Source organism: Eretmochelys imbricata, chromosome 10 (genome assembly GCF_965152235.1).
Source record: "Eretmochelys imbricata isolate rEreImb1 chromosome 10, rEreImb1.hap1, whole genome shotgun sequence".
Classification (NCBI taxonomy): Eukaryota; Metazoa; Chordata; order Testudines; family Cheloniidae; genus Eretmochelys; species Eretmochelys imbricata.
This window is the reverse complement of record NC_135581.1, coordinates 68,463,234-68,476,486: the sequence shown is the minus strand read 5'-3', so window position 1 is coordinate 68,476,486 and position 13,253 is coordinate 68,463,234. Positions and strand designations below refer to the sequence as shown.

Here is a 13,253-nt window from a genome sequence, read left to right as displayed (position 1 = left end):
TAAAAATTGAGATTAACTTCCATGTTTTTGTTGTTGCACTTGGTGAAGTGATTAGCACTCTCAGTAAAAACATAGCTGGTCAGATTTGTATTTAAAATATTCTGGGTCTCTTTTCAGGAATCCTCAACAGGTGTCTGTAATGAAAGGCCTGTTAAAATGGAAATACAAACTAATTGTTTTCTGCACTCTAAAGCCAGCTGCCAAAGGACTCGCAGTAATTCAACCAGTAAGTTTCTAAGAGGAAATATATTCTCTTGGGAAATTTAAATGCATGAAACTTTCTCAGGTTACGATATCATGATGTTGAAAGAAACAGCTTTTTTTTGCCAAGCTTTACTCTGGAGGGTTTTAGCTAGTTTCTTCTGTAAGACTCATGCTACATGACAAGCTAGTATTAAAGAATGGATTCAGATATCCATGCATACTTATCAGTCATGATCCCTGTACATAAAAATTATGTATCAACTTACATATGCACACCATTTTGCATATTTTAAAGGTACCCTGAACTGGTTCAGACTATTTTTTGTGGGGGAAAGCTTTGGTTAATTTTTACTAAAATTAACATTAACAAAAACACTTTTGTAATTTAAAAAAAACATTTTTAATTTAAACATTCCTCTTAAGTGTTATCATTCCCAAAGGCAACATATACCAATACTTGAGAAGCAGGTATTGCAATTGACTATAAACAAGTTTTTAATACGGGTAACATTTAAAAGTGTGCCTCTCGGATTTGTAGTCACAAATATGGGCACACCTATTTCATTGTGTAGCTATTTGCACACACACATACGCACAGTGTATCTGACGTTTTGATGTATGCTGGTACACAAGTGAAATCCTGGCTCCACTGAAGATAATGCCAAAACTCCCATTAACTTCTGTAGGACTGGGATTTCACCCACTGTGTTTGTGTGCAAAGATGCACATGAGCTTGATTTGTAGGTTCAATTTTGAAGGTCCCTTCGAGAGAATGAGTGAAAATGCAAAAAGGAAACAAGCAGCATAAATGCTGAGAAATATATTAGATCTTTAAAATTATTTATATTTCCATACTCTCGAGTGTTGTTAGTAATAGGGGCAGTGACATTTTAAAATGTATCAGTTTTATGTTGGGAATGTCACTTTAACTCAGTGTTAACTTCTGTGCTGTAGTTTTAGTGTTAGGCTGTGTTAAATGTTTGCATTAAATGAGACATCTGGACATAAAGTTTATGAACTACATTATGATGTCCTCTCCCTTTCTGGTTGTAATTCCTGGAAACAAAAGTAATAGTGTTCCGGGATACTCAGATGGGCTGAGGACAGTATCTATTCTCTAATCAAATGTATAGACTAGTGATACATGTTCCCCAAATAATGAACCCTTTCAGTTTACTTTGTGCTTTGTTGGTAAAATATTTGTCAGATGGAGATGATTATTCACAATGCTATTGTCTGTTTTCCATTGAATGTAATCAACATGGCCTTTCGAGTGAAATAGTTAAAACTAAAACTTAGCTGAGTCTCTAGGAGACGTTTCACTTTTGCCCAGATACCATGGCAATGAGCACACTGGAAATGCAAAGATAGATATAAACAGACAGAAAAGAAACTTTATGGGGATGTGCAGTAGCTGAAATAGCTTGTAATAAAATAAAATCCAGATGTGCCTGTACAGAGCATAGGTGAAAGCATAGAAACAGTATAGCAAGGGTAGCAGTAGTGAAACAGAGCACAGCCAGAAAACCCAATCCTATACTCTGTATGTCAGCATGTTAAAATTTTAAACAGGTGAATTACCTGCCCAGTCCCCCTGCACTGCATATTCCTTCTACTAGACATGACATAGGCCAGAGGGTGGTCATTGATGCAGCAGTTTATTATAGCCAGAAAGGCTGGATCAGGTTCTGGCCTCCTATGATTGTTTGGCATAGGTGACATGAACAGAAGTACACTCCAGTGATTCAAACTGTGAAAGCCTGTAACAGATAGAAATGCCACCGTTATCCAGGTACAAGCTGCCTGATCTCCTCCTCATGGCTTATGCCAGCAGAACCCCTTTGTGGACACATAGTCTAGCATTAGGTGGTTGGGCCTGATTACCCCCTTCTAAGACAGCTGGGGTTGCTGTGTCCTAGAGGGTCTCACCCCTGGGGAAGTGTAGGTAGTGTCTGCACCGCTGTGCTTCTCAGCTGCTTCTCCCAAGGATGGAGCTTGAATTTGCAGTCAGGGCTTCATAGGATCCCACACTGGCGGAGGCTGCCCTGGGGATATGCGGAGTCAGCACATCCCCTCCTTTCTCTCCCTCCCCGCACAACTTGGCCAGCACCACTGTGGTAGCACAGGCTGGGTGCAAGTCCCTCAGTGGAGCAGAGCCGTGTAGACACAGTGCACCAGTGGGCAGATTTTCCACAATCTTGCGCCCAGGGTTTTGCTGTGGAAAAAAATACACATCCAGCCTACTGTCTTTTGAAAACCTGTATCTACTAAAAAAAGTCTGCCGAACAGTGAAGTCTGTTAGATTGTGGAATAGTCTTTCAAGGAAAGTGGGGAAATGCATATAATAGTCTCACCCTGCATTGGCAGAAGGAGGAATTGGCTCAGCTAACAGGTCTTTTCATCTGTATCATCTTTGATTCTGTGATAACTGTATCTGTCTTCTTTACTTCGGGGTAATGTGATTTTGCTCTCAGTGCATCATGTGATGCAATTAAGATGCTCCCTTGTAACGAGCCCCTGATATGGAGAGAGAGGGTTATGGATGCAGAAGCTTGTGCATAAAAGTGAATGGAATGTATGTGCAGCAGGCAGTCTTTGAACAAGGCCCTGTGTGTCTGCCATGCAGAACTCTCTCTATTAGCTGAGTGTGCCCAGCAGTTGATCGTGTGAAGTCACTGGGTGCAACTGAAGCTTGTGAGGTTTGGTTCTTAATGGTGGCTCAGGGAATCCCATCACTGCCTGGTACAGTTATATTTACAACTTGAAAAATCTTTCTAAACGGAATTTATTGAGTCAAGTGTTTGATGCAGAAGTGTTTGAAGCTAATGCTCATGAAAAATACGGTGTCATGCCTTCTGTCTCCTGTAGGTGTAAATCCTTACTGGATGGGGGAAATTGACTATCCAGTGACAAAGAAATCAACAGCATATAGAGACAGACAGCCCCATTCTCTTTACAGTAACCGGAAGTCACTCTCTCAGCAGCTAGACTGTTTGGTAGGAAGAGGTCCGGTAAGTGCAACAGGAAATCACACACCACTAGAAAGTTACATTCATCAGGCTCAACAAGAACACTCCAGCTAAGTTGCACTTAGTTTCCTTGCCAAAACTTTCCCGCCTTAGGGGCCCTGCCATTGGAGACTGCACTAGGGATACAGTGAATCAGTGCATCCCTCAGTCGCTCCAGCCATGCTCCCTGCCAGAGGGCCATCCCAAGTGAAAGGGATGCCCTCCCCATGGTGAAATTTCTGCCTACTCCCCCCTCCCCCCCACACACACTGAATTGACTGTGTGAGGTGCAGGTCCAGAGATGGAGGAAAGGCTCTATGACAGCACAGCCCCTCCGTTGTCCTTTCTCCAGCAGTTGCTGCTCCTGATCATCCCCTATGCACGTTTTCCAGCTACAATGGATCCACAGGAGAGTGGATGCTGTTGTCCCTTCCCTTGGTCACCCCCATAGCCCTCTCACCTATTTGGAGCTAGGAGAGAGCACTACCACCGTGACAGCAGAAGAGGCCCCCTGAATGGCTGATCCACCCTGCTGGCCACATATAGAAATTGCAATGCTTCTGCACCTTGAAGAGCTTTACACAGGCCCTTCCTCAGGGGCATGAATTTCAACAAACTGTGTATAAACTTGCACATATCTCAGGTCCCTAGTGGAAGATGGGCTACCGCCCAGGGTTTTGACGGAGATATAGCTTTCACTGAGTATATTTTTGGCATTACACAGCCATCTCCCAGATATTCACATTCGTAACTCTCTCTATGGTACTGTACGAATAAGCTTATTCTCATGTACTTGTCAAGCCTCATTTCCTGACATATGCAGAAGCTGAATGCTTGATGGGTGTTCCATACATTAGATCCTCATGCAGCTGTTAGTTTCACATCGCTGCATAAACAAATTTGTAGAAAATCAGAACTCTGAGCTTCTCTGCACATGCTTCTGGCCCTGCTGAACTTCATGCATACTTAGCATTAGATAATAACTTGATTCAGTGCTTAAATAAGCTTCGTGCTAATGTTCATATAGGACGTCTTCATTATGTATGTAACCTTTCTGCCAGCTGGAGTTGGCAGCAACAAGGTTCAATATCTAGGGGTTCATCTGAACAATACAAAACAGAAGTGGCTTAAGTCCGCACTCAGTAACCTGAGAAAACTAAACACCATCCCTGGGCACCGCTAAGAGGCAATACCTCCCCAGTTGCAAGCACTGAGTCTGTGTATAACAAAAGAAAATCTTGTATTAAAAAGGAAAGGGAACCAAGCATTCATATGAGAAAACACCACAACCACCGCTCAAAAGCATGTAGCCATAAACAAACACCCACCCCCAGTACTTTGGGCGGTGTCCTTTGCCTCAGTTTCCCATCGCGTGGTGTGAAACTCCCAACGAATGATCGTCCCTTCAACACGCCCTTCCTCTCTCCCTCCACTGCTCCCCACTCACAGTTGGTTGACCTTAGTCAGCAAAGACCCGGAGTTCAGAGGTGCGTTCACATGGGTCTATCCACCACCCGTGGTGGGGATGGGGGGGCAGGGCATCAAGCCATGCCCTAGCTGCTGCTGCTGCCTCTCCAGCTGGCTCACTACCGCTGCTATCTCTGCCACGGCTTGCCGCCGCTGTTATCTCTGCCATCGCTGGCCGCTTCCTGCCACCTCTACCACCCTCATCTCTGCCACTGTTATCGCTGCCACTGCGGCTTGCCGTGGTCTGGGGACCCCCAACGTAGTCCTGCGCTCAGTGATTTCACTGGGTACCTGGGAACCTCGGTGCTGCTTCCTCTTCATTGTCTTTCACGGCAACACTGTCCCCACCCCACGTCCAAAGCTTAGCTCCTAGACCTGCTCATCAGTAGTTTCAGCTCTAGTAATCACTGAACAGAAACAAGGCCTCTCAGTCAAGTCCAATCCGCTCTGTCTTTAAACACTGGAGAGGGGAGGGTCAAATGGGGCCTAGGACTCTTTAGGCAGAGCGCACACCGCCGGGTAGGAACACCAGTCCCCATCCGCTCTCATCGTTACTGGGATTTGGCATCCCTACTCCCTGCTTAGCAAGGGAGGTTCAGTCAAGGCATACAGTACTAAGTTCTGCTGCCCTTTACTCATGCAATAAGGATACCCCTGCATTCAGAGTGGGTTGTAACCCCAAACCTGCCAAAATTGATCACTTTGGCAAAGCAGCTCTGTCTAGGGCAAGTATGGTCTGCCCCTGAAGTCTTGCTCCCCAGTTCATCGCTGGGTGTCAGGGTAGAGCTCATTCAGACCCTGCTTACATGTATATCACTACAGATACAGACTCATATTAAAACTGGTCATGCCTGATGGGCTGGAAACAAATTAAGAAATCCACCATCTATTAAACTGAGGGAAGCAGACTACTTGCAGATTGGTTATCAGCTTCTCACTGAATAGATCCAAGCAAAACGGAACTACTTCTTTCACTGGAAGAATTCTGTACTGGTACTTAATCTCAGGATGTGGCTGTTTACATCTTTGAAGCACTTATAAAGGCATTAATTAATAGTGTACAACAACAAGATGCTATGGGTAAAAGTTTATATTATTTTCACCCTTCGATGGCAAAGGAAATGGGCAGAAAAATGGTGACAAGGATACAGAGCTAGTCAATGGCAAAATCAGGATTGCACAGCTTTGACTAGACTAGAGCTTTGAGTAATAGCAGTAAATAATAAGAATAGAAATCTGGAGATGATCTGGATTCACAGTGCTGTACTCAGGCCCTTACATAACAGTGCTTGTTGTGACCCAAATGTGCAACCACATAATTTTGGCATGGGAATATCAAATGCCAACACAAATAATATGACTCAAGTATGAGAGAGTACTTCTAGGGTCTAGATTCTAAATCTGGTTGGATCACAGTAGCTAGACAAGCATAGAAATGATTTAAGCAATTTCAAAATGAAGCCCATAGTCGATAAGGACCTCAGGGTTTTAGCTGAATATCCTATGCATCTGAAAAAAGACTAAAGTACCAGGACATGTTCCAGATAATTCTGTAGCCCATTGGGTCCTGGAGAAACGAGCTGTCTGAATCATGCAAACAAACATTTTAAAACCCAGCATGTTCTGCCTGTGGGATCTTTGTTGTTCCATGATGACTATACTCTCACAGAGCAATTGCACACATTCATCTGGTATGTAAATACCTGGCACTGCATTAAAACTATTTTTCTCTTTGCAGGCTGTTTCAAGACCCTCTAGATCACTGAGCACTGCTCAGTTAACGCATACGTCTTGTGGCTCACAGGCTTCCGTAATATCAAACATTGTTTTGATGAAAGGCCAAGGGAAGGTGAGATGCTTGTGTATATTACCATAAACAGAATGCTAGTCACCTTCCCCGGTATAAAGGTACATATCAAATGGGGAGCGAATGGTGCAGGGAGGCTGGTAATGGGACAGGGAGCCTTTCGCCTCTGGGTTGCCAGTTCCAATCTGGGCCTGGGCAGCCAGTGACTAAAAATCACCATCCTCTGCTGACTGTTTGGTGGTCTGTGCCGTGTGTTGGTGGTCACAGGCCAGTTCCTAATAGACACAATCACCACCAACAGCTGACATTCACTGGCATCCTTCTTAACAACCAGGGGCACTGACTGAATGGGGTCTGGAGACTGAATTAGCCTCTCCCTTCTCGAGATGCTCCCTCCAAGTCAGAGCTGACAGACAGTGGTGGACTGGCAGTGTGGGGAAGAATGCACTGCTTGTGCCTTATCTGACCTCCAGGTAAATAAAGGACTGCAGCCTCCAGAACCTTTTGATTTGTCACCTTTCACAAACACCAAACATTCACACAGCAAGATTACAGCTGAACTCTATCCTGTTAGTTGCTGATTTAAAAGGAATTGAGGGAATTCAGCACCTTGCAGGATTGGCTCTTCAGTGCAATTTGTCTTCAGCTCGATTCGGATTTTGCAGTATTTCATAGCACATCTACTGTACTCTATGTGAGGGCTCACTCTCCATGCACGTGCATATCTGCCATTGAGGCTAATGGGAATCGCATGTGTGCACAGTAGCTAGAGCATGTTCTCCATGGCAACGTATTACCAGCTTTGTTTATATCATCTAGTGCTTTGCAGCTTGCATCATCCTGATTTGTTAAGCCAGGAAACTCCACAAGATGCAGTCAGTGATAAAGCATAGTTACATAAGCAAGACCCTCAGTAAAATCATGTACACATGCACAAAAACAAAACTTAGATTTACACAGACCATATCTAGCAAGACAGAGAGAAGGCAATTGCTATCACTCTTACAAATAAAAATGCCAAAGGGGTGTTCTTGCTCTCTGTCTGCCACACATTTGCATTATTTGTGATTATTTTTTGACTGACTTTCATTTGTAACTGGGATGCATAAAATATGGAAGCTAGAACTTAAACAGATGCCTTTTAGGCCTGTAAATTCTCTAATTAAGATCTCTTTCTAAATAACAATGTCCATTACAGATGTAGTGACTACTATCAGAAAGTCCTTCTGTGGAATTCAATAAAATAAATGATTATGATCATCATCTGTATTGTGTACGGTAGCACCTAGGGGCCCTAGTCATGTATCAGGGCCTCATTGTGTGTAATACTTTGCACTTCTATAGCACTTTTCATCCATGGATTTCCAGTTGGTTTACAAATAGTAAGTACAATCTCTACTCCTGGGGGAATTCTGTGCCAAAAAATTAAAAATTCCGGGCACAACATTTTAAAATTCTGCTTATTGTTTTGGTCAAAATAACACAATATTATCACACCAATTTCAATTTATTTCAAAATGCCTGTCAAGTATGTCTATAACAACAAAGATAACAAAAAAGATTCAGAAATTCAATTTTTTTGACAAATAGTTTTCTTACTAGGCATATTAATACAAAACTTTGAGTAATAATTCGTTTAAACTACAATAAGGAAACATATTTCCCTCCCTCCTCAGAAGCAGGACAAAGGGTTTGGGAAACTCAGGGATAATGGAGGAGCTGAAGGAGAGGGAAGTAATTGCTGGGAAGGAGCCTGGAGTGAACCTGGAGGGTTGTTGGATGTGAGTGGGAGAAGTATGGAACAGGGTTTTTTTGGGGAGGGAGGAGATTGTTAGGGAGTTGGGGCGCTTCCCCCATGCAGATCCTGTCTGACCCCTAGCCTCTCCCATTCAGTCAAGCACATCTTCCCCCATCACCTTGTGTCCCTGCACCCCCCACTCAACCACCCCTTCTCCACATCTCCATGTGGCCCTGCATCCTCCTCCCCCTGTCACCATGTGTCCCTGCACCCCCACTTAGCCACCCTCTGCCCCCACACAACCCCTGCCCCCCACTCCCCGATCCCCATGCTTCCCTCCCCCATCTTCATGTGTCCCTACACCACCACTCAACCACCTACCGCCTCCATTGTCCCTGCACCCACACTCAGCCACCCCCATGCGCTCATGGCCCTGCACTCCTATTCACATTCATCCCCTGCCCCAGTATGTCCCCCCACAGCTAGCCCTTCAGAATGCCAGAACCCCAGCAGCCCCATCTGCCCTGCTCTGTCTGTTCCCGCCATATCCTGCGCCTCCTCACCTGGTCCCACAGGCAGAGCACTGCGAGAAAGGCAGCTTCTTGTCCTCCCTATTGGCAGCCTCCCTGTGGCTGGTGAACTGGCTTCCCTCTGTTCTGGTGCCACGGCAACCCCTGGCAGAATGTATTTTCTGTGGAGAAAAAAAACCTGTGGGGGACATGAATTCTGCGTGTGAGCAGCGTTGCAGAATTCCCCCAGAAGTAAGTCTCAGACTATCCCTCTGAGGTGAATATCAGTTCCATTTTATGGGTTGGGAAATTGAGGCAAAAGAGGTTAAGTGACTCGCCTAAGGCCACACATTATGTTAGTGGCAGAGTCAGGAGTATGGAACTTAAACCTATGCTCTAATCATCAGAAGTTACTATTGCAGTGCATATATAGTATCAAATTAATGGTTTGTGACTTTTATAAAGAAGAACTTAGAAGATATTTAACTGAAATTTTAAGTTGGGGATCACTATATCCACATTTGTTTTAAATCTTGTAATGAACATATTAATGTCCATCATACAATTTTGCCAATTGTTATTGCCCATGTAGCATCTTAGTACAGAAGGGAAAATAATGTAACCATTATGAGAAATAAACATGATCTCTCTCTCTCTCTTTCATAATTTAGGGGTTGGGCTTCAGTATTGTTGGAGGGAAGGACAGCATTTATGGGCCCATTGGTATCTATGTAAAGACCATTTTTCCAGGTGGAGCTGCTGCTGATGATGGAAGGTTACAAGAAGGTAGGACATTTAAAATGTAGGACAAAAGAGGATTGGATTGCTTGTAGGATTGGTGACATAAGGGTCAAAGCCAGCTCAGGTTGGTTGTGAATGAAAGTTGTTTTCCCCTGAAGATTGTTTGGTGACTGCTGTGAAATGAGGTGGTAGTTTAATTTCATTGCTTGCATGGCAAATATCCACATTCTAATTGGCATGGCTCCTCTATTTACAATCTCAGAAGAGAGGCTAGTGACTCAGTTACCTTTTTGGCCACTGTAATAGAACTAGGCAGAAAACTGGAGTGGGGAAATCAAATATTTTCATTTTTCAATGAAATTTCAAAGTTTGTAGCCATTCAGCTGCAGTATTGCCAACCTCAAGAGATCAAAAATCATCAGCCAGACCCCACAAAATCAGGAGGGTGGGTTTTTTAAAAAAAATCTGATCATGTTGTTTAGCGTGTCTTTTGACTTCCCTCTACTCCTCTTCCAGTGTGGATATGTGATCATTTCAAGCTGAAAAAGGCAAGCTTTAATGACCACAGAAATGCATGCCTCTCCCAAGCTGCTCAGATGGAGACACCACTTACCCAAGCCTCACCCCTAAGATAGAGGAACTGCCATCCATTTCCTCTTAGTGCCCTGACCCCAGAGCAACATGTCTGTGCCTGGGACCCAGCAGCACCACTTCCCCAACTCCCCCTCCCCTAGGACACTCTGCTCTAGGGCTATACATGAAGGCAGGGCTCAGTGACAGGGCAGGTCTGTGTCCTCAGCTCCAAGGCTCTTGCATTGAACTCTGCCCACGTGCCCTCTCTGAAAATTATGGGATTGGAGGAGCTCCTGGCATCATTGCAACAGGTCCTCCTACAGGCGCCAAAATCCTGCGACTCATGATCAGTTCATGAGAGTTGGCAACACTGTGACACTGCCTTCCCCTGGCTGCTTGGAGAGGACTCCCCTTAACCATCATTACCCCAAGCTAGGGAAGCTGCCATTCCATCTCTCCATCTCCCACCCCGTTACTGTCCTTTGCACCCCCACATCCCCCCGAACACCTAAATCTGCCGCCTGCTGTCACCAATGCCCTGCTTCCCCTCCCCCATCCACTTTTTACAGAGTCTCTGCTGCCCCTTGCAATCCATATGTCCTGACTAGTACCCTGAGCCATAAAGTGGTAGCCATTTTGCCTGTAGGAATGGCCTTAGTCTCATTCAAAACAGGAGGTGGCAGCCAACTTTATAAATGGCAGCCTGATTGCCACAAGTTGATAGACTCTATCTATCTTGCTGGCTTCAGGCCTATGAGTGGCACAAGGAGATGGTGGCCATTTTGACAAAGGGAAAAATTGCGAGTGGGCAGTCCAGTGGCGCAGCGGGGCTAAGGCAGGGCCCCTACCTGCCCTGGCTCCGCACTGCTCCCTGAAGTGGCCGGCACATTCCTGCGGCCCCTGGGGAGGGGGGCAGGAGTCTCTGCACACTGCCCATGCCCCGAGCACCGACTCCACAGCTCCCATTGGCCGCAGTTCCCGGCCACTTGGAGCTGCAGGGGTGGTGCCTGCAGGCGGGGCAGCTTGCAGAGCCTCCTCCCTTCCCCTCCAGGGGCTGCAGGGACATGCTTACCACTTCCTGGAGTGGCCAGTGCATGGAGCCCCCTGGCCCCACTTATCTCGGGCGGCTCCCGTCCCGGTCAGCAGCGCAGCGGGATTAAGGTAGGCTCTGCTCCCACAGTGCCCATTGGCCGCATTTCCCAGCCAATGGGAGCTGCAGAGTCGGCACTCAGGGAGCATGTGAGGATCTCTGCCCCCTGCCTCAGGGGCTGCAGGGATGTGCTGGCTGCTTCCAGGGAGCCTGCCTTAGCCCCGCTGCACCACCGACTGGGAGCTGCCCAAGGTAAGTGCCACCCAGCCAGAGCCTGCACCCCTCACCCTCTCCCACACCCCAATCCCCTGCCCCAGCCCGGAGCCCCCTCCTGCACCCAAACTCCCTCCAAGAGCCTGCACCCCTCATCCCCTCCCACACCCCAATCCCCTGCCCTAGCCTTGAGCCCCCTCCAGCACTCAAACTCCCTCCCAGAGCTTGCACCCTGCACCCTCTCCTGCATCCCAATTCCCTGCCCCAGGCTCAGGCCAGAGCCCTCTCCCACACTCCGAATCCCTTGGCCCCAGCCCAGAGCCTGCACCTCCTCCTGCACCCCAACCCCCTGCCTGAGCCCAGTGAAAATGAGCGAGGGTGGGGGAGAGCGAGCCACCCGGGGGGGGGGGGGAATAAAGTGAACAGGGCAGGGCCTCAGAGAAGGGTTGGAGTAGGAGCGATGCCTCTGGGAAGGGGCAGGGACAAAGGTGTTTGGATTTGTGTGATTAGACAGTTGGCAACTGTATCTTTTCATGAATCAGGGAAAAAAGTCCCAATCCAAAATGTCTAGTCAGGATAAAATTGCGAGAGTTGGCAATACTGAAAATGTAAAAATCCAATCATTTCCTGTATCGGGGAGGAGTCTAACATTAACTTAATTTTCACACATTTGATTTAGAGCACAAAATATTTATAGCAGCATTTTAATCTCACCGAAGGGCTCTATCTGGTCCCACTGAAATCAGTGCTATAAGTGGTATATTTTCGTCTCCATGCATTACTGCATGATCATTCTTGGCTATTTGTCTCTCACACAATTCGGGAATAGCAATTAGTAACACAGTTTAATTATTCCTTTTTAAAACAGGTGATGAAATTCTGGAACTGAATGGAGAATCAATGTACGGATTAACACATTATGATGCTTTACAAAAATTCAAGGTTATACACTCTCCTCACAGCACAATTTCTATCTTTACCCAAAAGATGCACGTGAGCTCAGCCCACTCATTGTTTTTATTTTCTAGCAGGCCAAAAAGGGTCTCCTCACCCTTACAGTCAGGACAAGCCTTAGCACCCCGTATTCTGCCTCTAGCTACCTATCGTCACACTTATGTCGGTCTCTGAGCTCCAGCACTCGGATAACCAAGGAAAACAGCTCTTTCAGTTCAGATGGTGCTGCCGTCTCATTAAGCACCACAAAGCCCAATGACAGGGTCATAATGGAAGTTTCCTTAAACAAAGGTAAGTGCTAAAATAAACTGAACAAGGAATACATGGAACAAGACATTGATTCACAAACTGATGGCTCATTTACTTTCTGCATGTTTGTCCTCACTCTATCCTAATTCCTCCCCTGCTTGCACAGATTATTTTTTTCAACTCACCTAATACAGACTCAGTGCCTACCGTGATATCCTGCCAAGCTATCTATCTATTGTTGTCTTTCGCCTACCATATTTCCACCCACTGTTCCACTCAGGCACTAGATTGACACTTTCAGTTCTCCTCACCCCCTTACAAGGCAAAATCCCTCTGAGACACCACTCACTGAGTGTTCAAACTCAGTTAATTAAGTACATTACACAACTCTAATTCTTAATTATACAAACTCTCTATTTCAGTGTGAAAATTCATGGCTTTGTAAAACAGCCATTTCTTTTGTCTCTTCCCCCCAACTGCTGTGTTTTTCCATACACAAAAAGAAAGCACAGACATTGAAAGAATGACTTAGTTTAGAAGACAGGATGCACCAAAACAAAGAACAAAAATAAATAAGTGTGACTCGTCTCTTGCATAGGTTGCATCAACTCTGTATCAACTCAATGGCTGCTGTCTCTGTAAAGAGGAAGAGCTCTTAGAAATCTAAAGGTGTTTTGCACAGAAAACAAAAAAGAGTACA

General features: G+C 45.7%; 1 protein-coding gene across 1 annotated transcript in view; it reads left to right on the top strand.

Moving 5' to 3' along the window:
• IL16 (interleukin 16) overlaps nucleotides 1-13,253 on the top strand; it is a 53,143-nt gene that overhangs the window by 21,486 nt on the left and 18,404 nt on the right. The window contains 6 exon segments of the mRNA XM_077828615.1: nucleotides 118-226; nucleotides 3,073-3,215; nucleotides 6,418-6,528; nucleotides 9,405-9,519; nucleotides 12,219-12,292; nucleotides 12,382-12,595. Coding sequence (XP_077684741.1) covers nucleotides 118-226; nucleotides 3,073-3,215; nucleotides 6,418-6,528; nucleotides 9,405-9,519; nucleotides 12,219-12,292; nucleotides 12,382-12,595 — 766 coding nt within the window.